The 17,121-nt window shown below is 40.7% G+C and overlaps 1 protein-coding gene across 1 annotated transcript in view; it reads right to left on the reverse strand.

Annotated features, from left to right (window-relative positions):
- Nucleotides 1–17,121, reverse strand: part of MRPL3 (mitochondrial ribosomal protein L3) — a 28,983-nt gene extending 11,862 nt beyond the window's left edge. The window contains exons 1-6 of the mRNA XM_044455885.1: nt 16,974–17,121; nt 15,657–15,838; nt 15,103–15,194; nt 13,452–13,550; nt 7,321–7,420; nt 4,145–4,205 (exon numbers count right to left, since the gene is read on the reverse strand). Of these exons, the coding sequence (XP_044311820.1) occupies nt 4,145–4,205; nt 7,321–7,420; nt 13,452–13,550; nt 15,103–15,194; nt 15,657–15,838; nt 16,974–17,083 (644 nt within the window). The 5' untranslated portion in view covers nt 17,084–17,121. The remainder of the gene's footprint in view (nt 1–4,144; nt 4,206–7,320; nt 7,421–13,451; nt 13,551–15,102; nt 15,195–15,656; nt 15,839–16,973) is intronic.

Genomic DNA, 17,121 nt, shown 5'->3' on the forward strand with positions numbered 1-17,121 from the left:
TGTTCTCTCCAATGCTCTTTTTTTCTGTTGAAAGATAATACAGGGTGAAAAATGTTTTGCAGTGAGTGTAATTCACCCAGAAATGACCATTAAAGTTCCCTTACATGGCTCAATCAACTTAGAACAAGGTTTGTTACAACTTTGGGGTGAGAGTATTGCAGATCTGTCTGTTAGATGAGAAAGGGTTCAAATCAAAGGTTCTTTCAGGAATGAGGCAGCATTGAGCTGGTTAGCTGAACTGCTGATGTTTACACTTACGCCAAGTGTAGGGCCAGTCTAATTAAAGTATACCCAGTCCCCAGGTTAAGAACGAGTTCTGTTCCTGAGTCCATCTTTAAGTCAAATTTGTATCTAAGTCAGATCATGCATTATAAAAAGCATATAAAACACTTAAGAAACACTTCCATATACACTATCTTATACACAACACAGTAATAATAAAGGGTTAACTACAGGCATGGGGGGAGGCAGGGAGAGAGGCTGTGTGTGTACATGTGTAGGTATACATTGCAGTTCTTGAAACAGTTTAGAAAGATAGAAAAGTAGTAAAAAAATTATATTAACAGTTAACACTTTCTGAGCTAACATTAAGCCTAACACTATTTCTGCCTTTGCTGCTTTTTCCTTCCTCCTTCCCTCTCTCTCAATCCCTCCCTCTTCTTCTTCCTTTCCTCCCTCTTTCCTTTCTGTCCTCGCCACCCGCGGGCGTCTGCTCGCTGCTCAAGGAGGCAGCAGGACTTCCAGATTTGCTCGTCTGTAAGTAGAGGCTGTTCTTAATGCACATGTTCCTAACTGGGAGACTGGGTGTAACAACAGCAAAGCCAGGATTAGGAGATGTGGAAATGCAATGTGTTCTGACACAGGAACACAAGAAAGGTAAACAGAGAAGATAATTAAATATGCTGAAGATCTATAAGTTAACATTATAGCAAGAGGATGTGTGTGTTTGTGTGTGCAGAAGGGGTGTGTTTAGAGATCTTCGGTATCTCTGTGAAGATATTATACACAAAAAGTCAGGTGGGCAGCAACAAAGCCTTGAACTCACTTTAGTTGATTGCATTTACATAGCACATTTGCACTACCTTTTAGGTGATGTACATTCTGCTAATTAGAGCAAAACATGCACGCAAACTGAATAGTAATGGTGACAAAGCAGCCAGAGGAATAAGAATAAACTAAGCAAAAGTATGTGTATTTGAAGTAATCACAAATCCTTTCTCTGTTTACTCAAGCCTCCATTCCTCCTTTTCTCTGCTGCCTCCTGCACTTGTTTTACACTGTAATCTCCTTGGGGCAGGGACTCCTCATACCTATTTCCTCTGAAATGCTCTAACAAATAAATACTGTCTTGTTACTAAGAATGAGATACTTCCACAGGGATCTCCAGCCTTTATTTTGGCCACATCTTCACCTCTTCACTATATTGGGATAAATAACCAGAAGCCACTGTGACAAGGAAGGGTTAAGTGTGAACAGTCCCCAGTTTCCAGCATTAAGTGTAGCCACAGGTATCTGTTCGGCTTAACTGCTGCGAGAAACCTAGCAGGCGCTTTGAATTCCTTGCCTTATGCCTGAGATAGGGATGTTTGCACACCCCTTTCCTGAAGTTAACAGGGCGTCCTCACACTCCCTCATCTCCCAGGAACGTGGGGAAGGGGGTGGGCTTGGGCATACTGTGGAATGCGCTCCCCAGAGACATTCACCAGGCACTGACTTTATAAAACCTTTTTATTTACCCAACATTTTAAAGCTCAAATAGTTTTAATCTGGTTTATTAATATTAATATCCTCAGCCACATTTTAGCTTATTATAGTTGTTGGCTGTTAATATTTATTATTTATATAATATTGTAAGCTGTCCTGAGACCATTGGTTTGTATAGGATGAGATAAAAATGAGAGAAAGAGAGACAGACAGACACACACACACACACACACAGAGAGCGAGCGCTACATTAAATAAATTTTGCCATCCTACTAACGCTCATTTAGCTAACAGCCTTTGAATATCAAGAACTCTTCATTACAAGAAATTCTGTTTAAAGGGAATTGTGGGAAATTGAAATCTGAATCAACCAGATTCAAGCAAGCAGCAGGAACCTGGTTGGGACATCATGATCAACCCATAAAATAGTTAGGGCTGCAGAGGAGTCAGCAGGTGCGCTGCACCCTACCTGCTCACTGCTTGATTTCTAGATTACAAAACAGTGCCCCCTTCCTAAGCTGTGCTTCTTGAGATGAAATGCTAGGCTTTTGAGTAAGAATCAACCCAGAAGTATAATCCAACCACAAACCATGAATTTAAAAACCCAACAATTAAAGTCGACAGAGCGATTTCTAATGGCCAGGTTCAAAAGCACCAACTTGGGTAATTAACCCATGGGCTGTTGTTACACCTGAACTGGGCCAGTAGAAACTGGGAAATTATTAATACTTTAGCATTAGAGCAACTTTGCAGGGAGTGGGAATAGGGCCACCTACAGCCACAAATCATGATTTGACAGAATCTAACTTCAAAGAAAATAGCTCTGTCAACTTTAATCAACCAATGCAATCCTTGATGTCACAGGACTAAGCATCCACTTCAACATTTCATCTCAATGGCCCTTTTAAAAAAGAAAAGATGGGAAGTACCACACAACCATAAATAGTACTTTTTGAGGGATAAAAATCGAAAAGCAATTTCAACACAACAAATTGTATAAATATAAGAGGCAGTACTCTGGGAAATATTTTTCTCTCCATGCCTGCTTCACATTTTAACAAGTTCCAAGTTTACTGCAAGGGAAGGTTCCCAGTGTTTAATGGACTATAGGCTGAAGCCTATTACTATGGAGTCTAGTGTCTGCCTCTCTTAGGATCTAAGTTGCATGCCATACATTCAAAGCCAGTGCTCATGTGCTCTTTCAGCTCTCTTACATTATGAAGAAATTAAGAGGAACCAAAACAGGACAACATAGGGGATGGATGAGAATTTTTTATTTCTTGCCAAGAATTTACCTGTGCCTAATTGGCCAAAAGGGAGACTGGTAGGTTTTTATACACAAAAAGTTATACAGTAACTGCAGCTCTTACACAAGGAAAGAATCTGGGCTAAGGGGATGTAGAGAAAGCCACATAAACAGCCAGAGTTTTGCCTTCACTACAGAAGGTATCACAACTGAACACATGTGTTCCGAGAGAGAGAGAGAGAGAGAGAGAGAGAGAGAGAGAGAGAGACAGAGACAGAGACAGAGACACACACACACACACACACACACACAGGAGATTTTATACTGAGCCGTAGGCTGCACTGCAGCAAAACCTGGAACCAGTCTTGGGCTCTCCCTATGCCCATATCACTTATTTAGATGTCAGCTTGTGTCTCCTGTCTGCTGAACCCTTTCTTTGGCCATCTGGTATTGTATTAATCTTTTGACCACTGTATAAAATTGCTATTCAGTGGATGCCCCACAGAGCTTATCTGCTAAAATGCTAAAATGTGTGAGAGGAGAATTTCCTTAATGAATCATCAACAATTTGAGAAATGCTTTAGAAGAAGTACCTAAAACAGTAGCTACATTATAAATGCTATTCAAGAGCAAAGAGAAATACAAATGAAATCTACCATCTGAGAGACACTGTGCCACATAATGTGAAGGGACTGAGAGGGAGAGAAATGAAGGTTATTTCTAGCTTCTGCTGCTGTCACAGGATGGTATCTTGCCCAGAGGAAAGAAAGTTTTCCTTCCTGTGGCTTTACTATTTCCAGGACACATCTAAGAGCTGAGGTGAAGGACAACATGGTAGCCAACCTCGCTCCAGATACAGCAGAACCTTCCTTCAGCACTAGCAATGCAACATCCTCTTCCATTCTACCCAAAGGCAGGCTAGCTTAGCAAGCATGGGGCTGTTCAATCCCACAATGCCACGCTCCTGCTTCCTAGCATCTGCCACCTGAGGCAACTGCCTCACCCTGCCTACTGGAAGGAGAAGCCCTGACTATTTCATTTCTACACTGTTACATATACTTCTTGTTTCAGTATTTTTAAGTAAACCACTTTGTGTTGTTAACCTGAAAGATATCAAAAGCATGCACCAATGGCTGCAAATCATTTGATGGTTAAAACATCCTAGTACATAAGTAGATGTGGGATAAAACTTACGATTTTGCAGTAACGTCCACAAACTGTCCAGGTCGGAAATGGGCAGCATACAGGGGAGTACCTTAAAACAGGTGAGAACTTAATTAAGTGAAGCCAGTGCGTTAGTGCATGGCTAATGACTAATGCCTCTCACTAAGTTTTACAACTGTGGAGGAGACACTACAATCAAGTGAACTGTTGCCAAATTACATGGAAATGTTACCGGTGGTTACATATGCACATTATAACTAATGGCTATAGAAAACTGGAATCGGCTAGTTCCAAAATAACATGAAATAGAGGTGCTGTATTATGTTCTTTCCGTGGCATGATGAAAATTGACAAATACACACTTTTCATGATAAACCTGTGAGGATCAGCAATGTGTGCTTTCCTCACACATGCATACAATGCTCCCGCCCCACAAAGTCAGTTTTGGCTTGGAAGCTTTTGCTCTCAGTTAAGTGCAATTTATTATGTCTGGAATTAGAAATTGTGGTTAATACTAAGTATGTGTCGTGCCACAGTACGGCTTGGCAGAGGCATTGGCACGTGAGAGAGGGTCAGAAGTTCATAGTGAGAGTCAGGCACTGGAGCAGGGGGATCTATACTTGGTGCCCAGGGCCCAAACGGCCCCCCTGCAGCCCGACTCTGAAGCTCCCGAGCGAGTAGCCTCCCCGCATCCTGGCTCTGAGTTGCTTGAGCAGGGTACAGCTTCCCTTCCTTTAGTCTATGAGGTGTTTGAACAAGTTGCTTCCCCGCCTCCTGACTCTGAAGTGGCTAGGAGGAGTCCTGGGGAGCAGGAAGATGTAACAGAAAATCTAGGGAACGCGCAGCTCAGGAGGAGCTTGCAGCGATTAGACCAATTGAGATGGCAGGAGAAAAGTTTGTCCCACCCACAGACAGAAAGACGTGAGAGAAGATTGAAATCCACATGACCTTCCCTATAGAGTTCAGAAAGGAGGGGGAACTGAGCTGTAAGGAGCTCCTCACCATAGCTTATCTGTCGCACCGTAAATCTTGAAGCAAAATAGCAATAAAAGTCTTTAGTTTTATTGCCGACTGCTGTGTGAGTTAATTGGAGGTGTGAGTTAATTGGAGACATGAGTTACGGGCTCACGACAGTATGCTTAATTTCAAATCCATCTTCAGATCATAGGTTAGAAAGGTAGCTTGTTTGAAACAGACACCTGGTGATGTTAACCATGATTCCCAGTTTAAGTAACAGAAGAAGCCATGGTGAAAGAAAGCTGCATAATCTCTCATTGCCATGTGGGAAGGGGGTGAGGGGAGGTTCCCTGTGGCTCACAGACATCACGATCAACCATGGATCAACCATGTGAATACTGATGTTTTAATATACAAAATTCTTACTGAAAGAAGTTTAGTAGCCAATCATCCTTCCTGATCACAGAGAAAGAAAGAATAACCCAACACTAAACAAGTCTCTCAGACAGACATGAAAGAACAGACTAATTTTCTAAGGATGCAATCCCATGCATGCTTGCGCAGAAAAGAGCCCTACTACCCCCAACACTGCTCAACCAGTGTGGCTGGATGAGGCATAACGGGGATTGTAGGATGTTTTCTTGTCTAACCATGCACAGGACTGCACTCCAAAGGCACAATCCAATGGCCCTCACTACAAAGAAGCCTCCTAATTCAGGGGCTTAAGTGCATCCAGTGACAGAAGCAAGGCACAGTGAAGACAATTTCCACTGCTGTGGCGCCCCACCCCATGTATTCTGCTTTCAGACTGCTAGATGGCTGCTTTCAGACTTCTAGCTTGAATGCCAGGGAGTGGGAGGAAAGTTGGCTGGGGCACTGGTACACAGAGGGCCCTAGCCTCCTCCCATCCCTGCCATGCACCTTTCCCGTCTCTTTGAGGTGTATCTTCTTCCCTGGAAGGCAGCTGGCATGGGTCTTTCTGCAAGCATTGTGAGGGCGGCTGGCCTTTGGAGGGTCAGTCCTGAGGTTGCCAGACCTGAGGACTGGGGCTCTGGAGGATCCTGTGGCCTCCTAGACCATGCTGGAAGGTCACAGGATTATGCCCTTAATTGGTGATACCGCAACTCATTGGGAAAGGAAAGCATGGCCTTCCTATATTCTCAAGAGCCTTTTAAAAAGCAACATTGAAAGCATAATGCATTTAGAATCAATACTGAGTTATGGAAGACTTTCTGACATTCCCTGCACTACCACCAGCATGAAATGGAAGATGCCAAACCACTCATACTGTTTTCAAAGATTGGGTAAGATGATCATAATACATTACACATCTGCAATCCAATACACTTCTTGATGAAAAAGGAAATGGACACAGCAGATAAGCAATAGAGGAGACTCCTATAAGATAAAACTTGGTTGTTGAATTTAAGTTTTGAGAAACCAAAGAGGATTAATGTTAGTCAATGGCACTCAAATGTTTTGATGTATTTTATTACTCTCTTATAAAATAACTAAAGAAATGCCTTACAATAATCTTTTTGGTCATCTTCTTAATATTTTATAAATTTATTACATTGTACTACTACTTCTTCTATTAAAATACTTGGGTGCAATACAGCAGGAAGGCCCAAAAGCCTCCTTACTTGGAGAATTATGAGCATCCTATGCAGAGTAGGAGATAGAACAGAAATGCTCTCCCACTTCCCATTCTGCAAAGCAGCTAGACAGCTGATTTTGGTTGTGTGACTGCAACATTTTGGAGAAGGTAGGAAGAAAGCTGGAGTGCCACCAGGATACATTTATCCCCTTCCCTTTATCTGTTTTCTGAGGCCTCTTTTCCAATGTCGGAAAAGAAGCCAGAGTGTTCTTTGCTACCCTGGCTGCAGGAGGTGTGAAGGGGGCATCTGAGCATGACACTCCAGGTCCTCAGTCAGAGCTCTGTCTCCAACCTTAGATTCGAGGATGTTATGGTTCTTTAGATGCTGTCTGGTGAGCCACTAGATTATTCTCCCCATCCTAAAAAAAAGCATTTTCAACATAGTAAGATTGCTGATCTGCAAGAAAACAACAAGAATGTTACCTTCCCTTGGAAAATGAGTGATTTTTAATTCTTTTACATGCATAGGATATTTTTAATAGCATATTAAAATGTATCAACACATTTTATACCTCTGCAGAATGTATTTGATTTCAGAAGATGAAATATTAAGCAAAACTATGCTCAAGGACCTCCATTTTGCCAAAATTACCTGGTTTAATGAGCGCATTAGGTGACACTTGAAATGTAGTAACTTTTTGCTTTGGCGGAATGCCAGTTTCTCTGTACAACTCCATTGCAGCCTCACTTTTCTGGAAGAAGCACCATACATATAATGGTAAAATATTAAGAATTTAGAGTTTGAAAAAATACTTTAAACACTACCAAGGCATAACTGACAATTGTATAAGACTTTGCCAAAGAATTCATATATCATGGCTTGTAACATTAAAACATGATCCTATTCATGTCTATCTAGAAGAAAGTTTCTTTGGTTTTCATAGCCTTTACTCCCAAGTTATGTGTGCCCAGGATTAATTTCCTTATTACAAAGAATGAGTTAAGTTTCCATTCCAAATGTAACAAGGAATCAATTACAGTGCTTAACAACAGCCCATATTACTGTGCATTTTGGACACATCTACTCTTCAGACCTGAAGCTCGCTTAATAGAGGTTTCCGCTCTCTGAGTTGTCATTGTCTGAAAAAGAACAGGGATTTTTGCCAGTGGTAGTGTTCACACATAATAAGAAATCAGGAAGTTCTGATTTATCCCAGTTTACTGTGAAGGAGCCATGTGCTGGTGCATGCAACCTGTTTGTTCCTACTTCACCTTTGTTGTAGAAAAAGGTAAAACTGATCAGAAAAGGATAAACTGCTTGTAATGTCTGAAATCAGGATCCTGGTTTGTTGCTCCTAAGCAAGCAAGCAAGGACCATAGGGAAGCAGGAAGACAGGGTGTGCTTTTGGCTTACAAATCCTGGCTTGTTTAGCAGTAGCAAGCCAAAATCCAGATGCCCTTCCTGGTTAGTTGCACCAACCTGTATTGAACAGGCTGTGGGCATCAGTACACTGCTTATTCACAGTAAGTAAAAACTGCTCAGACAGAATCCAGTGGGCCATTTAACCCCATACCCAATTCCTTTCTACCCTCATACACGTTATGGGTCCTACCAGTTCTGCTGCATGAGAAAAACACTTTGCTTATGCAAGGAAGGTAGAACAGCAAAACAAATGGAACTGCTATTTCTGGAAGGTCCCAGATCTGCAGAGATTTTTTTACACAAGCTCTGCCTACATGCCTTCTTCCAGAAGTGAGCTTTCCCACTCATTTTGGGCTGGCCTGGAAGTGCCAAAATTGACAGGGCATAAGAAAGAAAGAAAGAAAGAAAGAAAGAAAGAAAGAAAGAAAGAAAGAAAGACAGAAAGACAGAAAGACAGAAAGACAGAAAGACAGAAAGACAGAAAGTGATGGAGGCCATGTGCACAACAGAATGGGTGGGATCCACTGCATGTGGAAGGGAATCAACAGAATAGATGCACCCTGTTGGATTCTGCCCACTGTGGGCAAATACACTGAATAAATCTGCAAGACCCACCCCTAATGAAAATTATGATTCTCTTGGAGAAAGAACAGTTTAAAGAGTTAAAAAGCTGATAATTTTAGCAGAACCAACTTCTGCTGTGCACGGATATAATCCATTTAGAAAATGGGCAATTATATAGAAAATACATGAGATGAATTCCTTTTCTATCAGCTGTAGATCACACCAAACAAATTCCTATTAAAAGATATTCACATGAAATTACTACATTCAGTTTTTAAAAGTGTTTTTATTCTGCCTCCCCATCAAAAAGCCCAGGGAGTCAAGAACTTTGTATCTCCTCAAATCTGGAAGAAACAGAGTGAAGCTGAGCATTGCACAAGCTTATTCTTCTAAGCATCGAATGCCACCTGTATAATGTATGCAAATTACATGTGGATATGTAATCTGCAAACCTTAACACTTTTAGTGGATAATACAAATATGAAAAGTATATAATTGTCATTATATGGACAATGTTCCTATGCCATGGGCAGGAGAGGCTGATCATTGCAGTTCTTATTTTGTACTTTATAGGAGCTGTCCATGGTACTGGACCTATTTCACTGGGCTGGTGTTCAGCACTGTGAGTAACTCCTCTAAAGCTCCAAATAGAAACTGCAATGAATGAGGAACCCCAATGACAGAGGGGAGACAGCAGGGTTTCCAATCAACTCCTCACTGAAAACAAACAAAAAAATAATAGTATGAACAATAATGTTTAAAAGATCACTAAAACAGAAAGATCTGGATCAAATCTACGGCTGCATAGTAAGATTAAAAAAGATGAAAGTACTTATTCTTTCAACTTTTAAGTTCAACTCATCGTATTCTGAGAGACTAATCTTTAATAAAAGCATCTTCATTAACCAAAAACAGACAGAAATGTTTATGGTAGATTAAAGGAACTGTCCTTGAGTTTCCTTCTCAACGTATTAACTAAATGGAAGCTAAATGAATGAAAACTGCAAATGCACAAGGCCGTATAGCTGAATTTTGTACTTTAAATGGATCCCCCTAGAAAGCAATTTATGTGACTGACAGCAACGACACACTTGGATAATCACCATCTGTAAGGTAGTCAGTGTTGTAGAAGTTATCTGCAATTTTCCTTTGCCCCATGAAAATGTCTGCCTCAACTTTTAAATGAATCCATCAAGACAATTTTAAGGTGATAGAGCATCACTCAAAAATCTGCAAATTGCTAATTATTTTGTGTAACACCAGAAAAAAGCTACTATTCTGCACCATGAAACCAGAACTAAAATACTGCCTTTGTGAGAGCCTCTCTCACATGCTCAGAAATCTGAGTTTATGTTAAGAGAAGGGAAACAAAGGCTATTCAAACACAAAAATAAATAGTTAAATGATTTCCTCTGTAATGGTTCAAAGGACATCCATAAAAGGACAGGGCAACTGCCAGCCATTCTGAGCCACACCCTTAAAGCCCTCCTCAGGGCCTCCCCCCATTTCTCTGCCACCCCCCATTTCTCTTCCTCGCTGCCTTTTTGCCCATCTCACTAACTTCCTCTCTGGAAATTCCTTAAGGAGAAGTTGCCTGTCAGTGCAAATCCAGAGCCATGGCTATAATGTGGTTTGAAGAAGGTTACAATGATCAATAAGTAAAATGATACTAGAGAGAAACTGCTTTTTCTTTGCTCTGCCCCCAAATATTATGCCAATTTTAAAAATATGTTTCAACATATGAAGGAAAATATCAACCAAGTGTTTATAGAAGATGGCAGAGGTAGTCATTTTTGTTAAGTACACACATTAAAGAAGCCTTTAAAAAATCAGAATTACAGGATATTTCAAGTTAGGGTATATGAGCACTTTCTGTGCAATGGTATGGATATGAAAGATCTATCTTCCAGTTGAACAGATTCGGCTACAACCCTTGTTAAATTAAAGATACGAGTTATCTCTGGTTGTTGCCAACAGCAATCTGGCGAGCTGACAAGCCTCATTCAACACACTCTCTTGTAGCAACTAGCAACTAGCTGTAGGATATCAGCTTCAGAAACATCTCTTGCATTCAGATTTCCCAAAGCTGTGAAAGCAGAGCAGTTGTAGCCCATTTTTGTTTCAGACTAGTTCAATCTAGTACCGCCTAATGTAAAGTTAAGTTAGTCTGTCCTTCAAAAGTGTCCATGCATAGCTTTGATTTTAGATCTATTACAACATGTTGCAGGGGAATAAGAAAGCACACATTAAGGAGCACAAGACTAGGTAAAATGTATGTATGTCACAGTGTGCAAGGGTTCCTGAAGGCCTAAGACCCAGAAGAAAATGAAGAATGAAAAAGCATGATGGGACTGACCAGACTGAGAAAACTGAGAGGCCGGGAGTGGTTGGAGAATGAAACATAGCATATAAGATAAACCCACACTGTACCATACAGAGAGAGAATGGAATGTGATGAGTGTGTGTGTGTTCAAGAAAAGGACCAGCACGTTCTGTGTGTCAGCTCTGCTCAGAGGAGTTTATTGTTCGATCCAGTTGGACTAAGCTGATAGCATCAACTTAAAGGCATAAAATGGCTGGGCTTTCCCACTCCCATGTGTGTCAGAACAGCACCGCTACTGGTCACCCACAGTCCCAGTGGATCATCAAAAGGGTCTATAAGACTGTGAGTATGAGTGTTGCATGAATGAGACTGTGAATGAGGCCTCTTGATATTGCTGCTGATGATTGTTGAACTTGTACTCTTATACTTCTGTATTCTTTATATCATAAATGTTAAATGCATAGTGTTTAAAACCCAGATCTGGTGTTCAGTCTCTCTTTGAAAGGAGCTTTCCTTGGAAACCTGATAGTCTCCTCTTTACTGAATCAAGGACCGCTTTAGCAGGGTCACACATAAATCCTTTAATTCCACAGCTAGTATTTGTAAGTGAACATAACATGGCTCAAGCAACACATATTTAAATAAACCCTGCCACCATTCCTCCTCTAAAAAAGACTGTGGGTGATTTTTCTATGGTATTTATTTATTTGCTCTATATCCCACTCTGTTAGCCAAAATGGCTCACTCTTCTTTTGAAGACTGAAGTTAACTACCTGTGTTTTTTCTTCCACCTTCCATGATCTCTCACCATCAATTGTGCCAGTTAGGGCTAAGGTTAGGTCATAGACCAAAACAGATGGAGGCCCTTAAACTGACCACCCCTGATCTTGATAAAAGAACCAACTTTGAATTAACAGAAGGCATTGTATATTAATTCACCGATGGAGTAATTTCTCAAATTCCAAGCAATTCAACATCTGTTGTTTGGTAAAGAAGCACAGATTAATATACTCTTATTATATAATCGACCAGTATTATGATTCACAGGCTTTGCTTATGCACAGGCGCTTAAGATTTCAAGGCAATGCCAATTATTTATTAAATCCACTGTCCATTTCCTGCCTATACTTTTTGCAAAGAACTCAGCAGTATGCATGAGGTTACCCCATATCTAAATGGGACTGTATATCCATATATACAAAAATGATTTTTGTAGGTCCAAACTCATGCACTTAATTTCATGGCTGAACACTGATTTGAACTCAGGAATTCACAGTCTAAGCCCTGCATATTCATGCATATTGGCTGTCAATGAACTGACATGGTGAAATGTGGGTTTAGAGTGCTCCACCTTTTTGCGTTGTTTTTTTTGCCAAGAGTGGATACATTTTCATGACCAAGGACAGACTAGGAATGCCCCAAAATGTCACTAATAACACAAACACTTGAAGAACTGTGTGCTGGGCAGAACTGTTGTCATTTTAATGGATTTTCACCTGTATTGTGAAGGTAGGTGCAACTTCTCTATAGCACTTTAGCAGCATTCAATGTAAATTTAGCAGCTTTACCTCTATGCCACAGTTTCCCATCCCTGATACACTCTGCCTCTTTCCTGTTAAAGGCACAGACCAGGGTCAGGTAGTGTGTTTCAGATCCTTGCAAGGACACAGCTAATGCAGATTTTCATGCCCCATTATAAGTGAATAAAAAAGGTTCAACTGAATATCTAAGTCCTAGAAATATATTCCAGAGTACTGCTGTAAATTCCAAAGAATTTCTGTAAACTGTCCTGAGACTTTTAAGTATGGGATGGTATAGAAAAGCTAAAGAACCATGCTAGGTGCAAAATCTCACACAGAGGTCTGATCAAGGTTCCAGTAGTGTTCAAGGGAATGCAGTTAGATCCCTGCCTCATGCCTTTGAGGGAGTGGGATGTTTGGAGAATAAAGTGGGTGGGAGCCAGTACATTTGGGGCAGGGCCAGCATGAGTCACTCCTCTCCCACTTTGGGTCCTCATGTATTCTTTGCATCACACAGATAAGAATGCAGTTGCAATAACCTGTGTTTAAAGAATGTTGTTCCTTTTACAAGGCAGTAAAGCTTCTTGCACAAACTAGCATGGTGGGATTTGTGGACAGATGACAGCAGAATTTCATACACAACACAAAGGAATTGATCTGTTTAAAGAATGAAAACTTGTCCATATTAAAAGAGGAATATTGGATACAGAAATTCCCTGCTTCCCTTCATGAATTTTCCTTAATAAATATCAGTAAAGGGAAAGAATGGGAGAGAAGAGATCACTTTCAAGAAGTTATAACCAATTACAGACAGAGGTTCATGTAAAGCTTTTTTAACAGCAGGCTTTAAGATATACAGTGAAGCACCTCATGTAAAAACGGTATCAATGCACTCTAGAAAGGCATTTAATTAAAACTGGTATTCTAGCACTAAAAGCATAACACAGACTTACATAAATCCGAGAGACAGTTTTTCCTCCAACAAGTAGACCATGATCTTTCCCATCAAATTCTTCCTTTGGTACGTACTTCAAAACATGGCAGTCTTCAACCTTCAAGAGATGACTCAAAATGGTTAAAAAGTGTTTAATATCCATATAGTTATAGATCAAAATAACAAGCCATTTTAAGCCAATGAAAGAAAACAGCATTGCTTGCTTGCTTGGCTTTATAAACCATACTCAATAGTCCTGCACAGATAAATTTATTACTTTTTTATTATTCAATTTTATATACTATTTTCCACAAAAGTATCAAAGCAATAGACAAAAAATATGATAGCATAAAAACAACAGGAAATCTAACAAAACCCCCACTGCAAATTCATCAGCAATAAAACTATATACTGCATTGTGTGCTAGAAACCACAGCAGGCCAGGTTATACTTCAGGTAAGACCTGTGTAAAGGTATGAGTTTTCAGATGCCAAATGAACATTGGAACAATGGGGGCCTGTCTCTGATACCATTAGCAAAGTGTTCCAGGGAATGGGTGTTGCAATACAAATAACTGTACAGTAAATGTTCCTGAGGTGGACCATCAGAAGTGTTCCCCTTTCAATGACTGCAAAGTTCAGACAGGAATATAAGTGTTGAGGTGGTTCCCAAGGTTGTCTCAGGTTCCTTATGTGTTAGCAAAAACATGAACTTGGCTGCCAGTAGCTTACTGGCAGCCAGTGCAGTTCTTTTAACTGGTGGCTCCAGTTAGCAGCCTCACTATTGCTATTACTATCCTGCACTAGCCAAGGCTCCAGGACATGGCCAAATGGTAGCTCCAAACAGAGGGCATTAAAATTGTCCAGTTGTGATGTTACCATGGCTAAGCTATAGCTAGTGTACCAGCTGAAGAAGACATAAAGCACTTCTAGGCACTCGTCATGTGAGCCTCAAGTAACAAAGATGAACCAGGAGGAACTCCAAACAACACACCAATCATGAATGTTGTGGCCTTTTATGCTTCTCATGTGTAAAATCTCATTATAACTGGTTGCCTGTGACATCTTTGTGCATTTCTGCAAGCTCCTTTGCCAGAATCCTTTACCCATAGTAACTCAGAAACAGATTTGTACTTGCAGGGAATCCCACAGTAGGGCGCCACGGGGAAGGAAGTAATTTCCTTTTCTCCATCAGCTACCATGTTGTTGCTGATTCCATTCCTAGCCTGTTTTACAACTGGCTCTGGCTGATAGAATTCATGATACTATCTAACTAGAAAATTAGATTCCACAAGCCTGAAGCCTTCCTATTGCTATTCATTGCCTGTAAAAAAATAACATTGGGTAGTCTAGGTGTGTTGAACCTCTTTTGCCCTTCAAAGAGACTTAAAACTCTTCTGACTTGGCTTAAAACTGGCCACTGAATGTCTATAATCTAAAAATACTGCTTTATTTTGCTTGTTTGAAATTGCATTTATTTGACTATTGTGTTTATACAGTTATGTCACTTTCAGTGCTGCTATATGGTGAAAAGAGATAAAAATGCTATAAATCAATAGAGAATTTATATAAAAGCTTAAAAGATGCCAAATCATATTTAGAAAGCAGACTGCTTGTACTTCTCTTCAACAGAGCATTATATTTTTAAAGTTCAGAATATAATTTTCTTACATGAAGTAAAGTGACAACCAATCTTTCACCCTTCTTGGTCCATAGTGGCATCATTCCTAACTTTACTGCAACAACACCAACTCTTTTGGAACCTGCATGAAAAATTAAAAGAAAAGGAGTATCCAACAGCCATCTTTTATTTAGTTAAATTTCTAGCCTATCACATTTCAAGACTTCAGGACAGGTAGCATTTTAAAAGCAAAAGACTCCATTCAATCTACTGTACAGCAAATAACATTTACTGAGTCTTGTTCCTTCCTTCTTCCGTGCTGCACATATATTCAGGCACCACAGCAGGTCATTACATGGGATGAGGGAGATATGCACAGGTTTTTCATTGCTAATGGCAGCCTGGCACACTGAGTACTTGCACACATGTGTGCACACAAGGAGGGGAATACACACAATGCAGGATCTGTTATGTCCTATAGAGTTACATCCATTATGGGTTGAATAAACCCTGTGATTTAAAACATATCTCTACTTAAAGAATCCAGACAAAAGATAAAGAACTGTTCCAAATGCTTTAGCTCCCAATCCTTGAATTTACAGACCTGGCTTCCAGTCGTGCAAAGGCCAAGGTTCATCTTTCAATGGATACAGTTTACTAGCAATCTGAGCTTTGTCTTCTTCTGCTATCAGCTTCCTAAAGAACTGGTTATTTTCTTCTGTAAGGTGCTCATTCCACCATGTGGCTTTGTCAGCAATATGCCTAGCTGTGACACACCATAGGCCCCTGCCAAAGAGAAGGCAAAATTGGTTTAGGAAACATGTTCCAACATCCCACACTTTCAGTTCTGCAATTCTTAGCTTAGGTCTCTCAAGTTATCAATCATTATCATCATCATCCATGTCTGAGAAACATATGTACCAAATTCCCAGAAAACAAAAACGGGGAGTGAAGGAATCTGAGAACAATTGTATCAGTTGAAAAGATGTGAAGTAAAGAGTTGGTATTATTGCCTCAGTTAAAATAAGCCTTGAAAACCAGGTGCATAATTACTAAACATTTCAATTTCCTTAGCAGTAATTTTTGAATACAATTGCCCAGTGTTTCAAGGGCAAGCAGTGGGAATGGAGTTTAGCATATTTTTCAGGTATAGCTTCCCAGAGTGAGTCTGCCTCAAGAAACACTGTAGGAAAGGAGATATTATGAAGATGATAGAATTGCATTTATAAACTGTCTTGCTTCATCTTGCAAGGAACTCAAGATGACTTACAAAGTTCTCCTCTCCATTTTTAGCTTCATAACAACAGCAAACATTGCTGTCTTTACACCACAATCCCTATCACAGCTTGAGCAAACGCTGATGGGAATTTAAATCCAGAACATTTGGAAAGTGCCAATTTGAGGAAAGCTGTCTTACTTAATGTACATACAACTCTTCCCCACCAGTAACCCCCCCGCCCCCATCCTAAAGTCAAAGCAAAACAATACGGGCAGAACTGGGGAGAAGGATAAATCCTACAACATCCGTTGCTGATAGTGTAGCCAGCAGTGATACACATTGTTCAACGTTGTTCAAGGCCACCCCCTCAAAACCCTCGACACTAGCTGGAAGCAGGAACCACGAATCACTCCCAAACGAGCATCCTCCAAATGAAAACAGAATAGCAATCGGACTTTAAGTCTGAATGAACCCCAATTCTCGCCCTCAAAAGAGGGGCGACTCACTACCTGCTCCACGATATTATCATTTCATAAAGGCAGGAATACAACAGATAAAGCTTTCGCATGCAAAGAAGAGGTAATTACTGAATCTCTGCCTTTCCAGCCGCTGTTGCAGGAACAAGGAGGCAAGAAGCCTAACCCACATGCAAGGAGGGGGAGTAAAGACACAGGGATCGAACGAGAATAAGCGCCCCCCTACCCGCTCTTCAGCCCTGCTTCTCTAGCCTCCGTGGACACGTGAACTGAAGCGCGGAGGCCTCTGCATAGCAGCCGCGAGCCCAACCAGCAAAGCAGCCCCGCGCCAGGCATGACCCCCAGCCGAGAGCGTCCCTCTCCCGGTTGGGAAC

Source organism: Varanus komodoensis, unplaced genomic scaffold, assembly GCF_004798865.1.
Source record: "Varanus komodoensis strain SLA01 unplaced genomic scaffold, ASM479886v1 scaffold10, whole genome shotgun sequence".
Classification (NCBI taxonomy): Eukaryota; Metazoa; Chordata; class Lepidosauria; order Squamata; family Varanidae; genus Varanus; species Varanus komodoensis.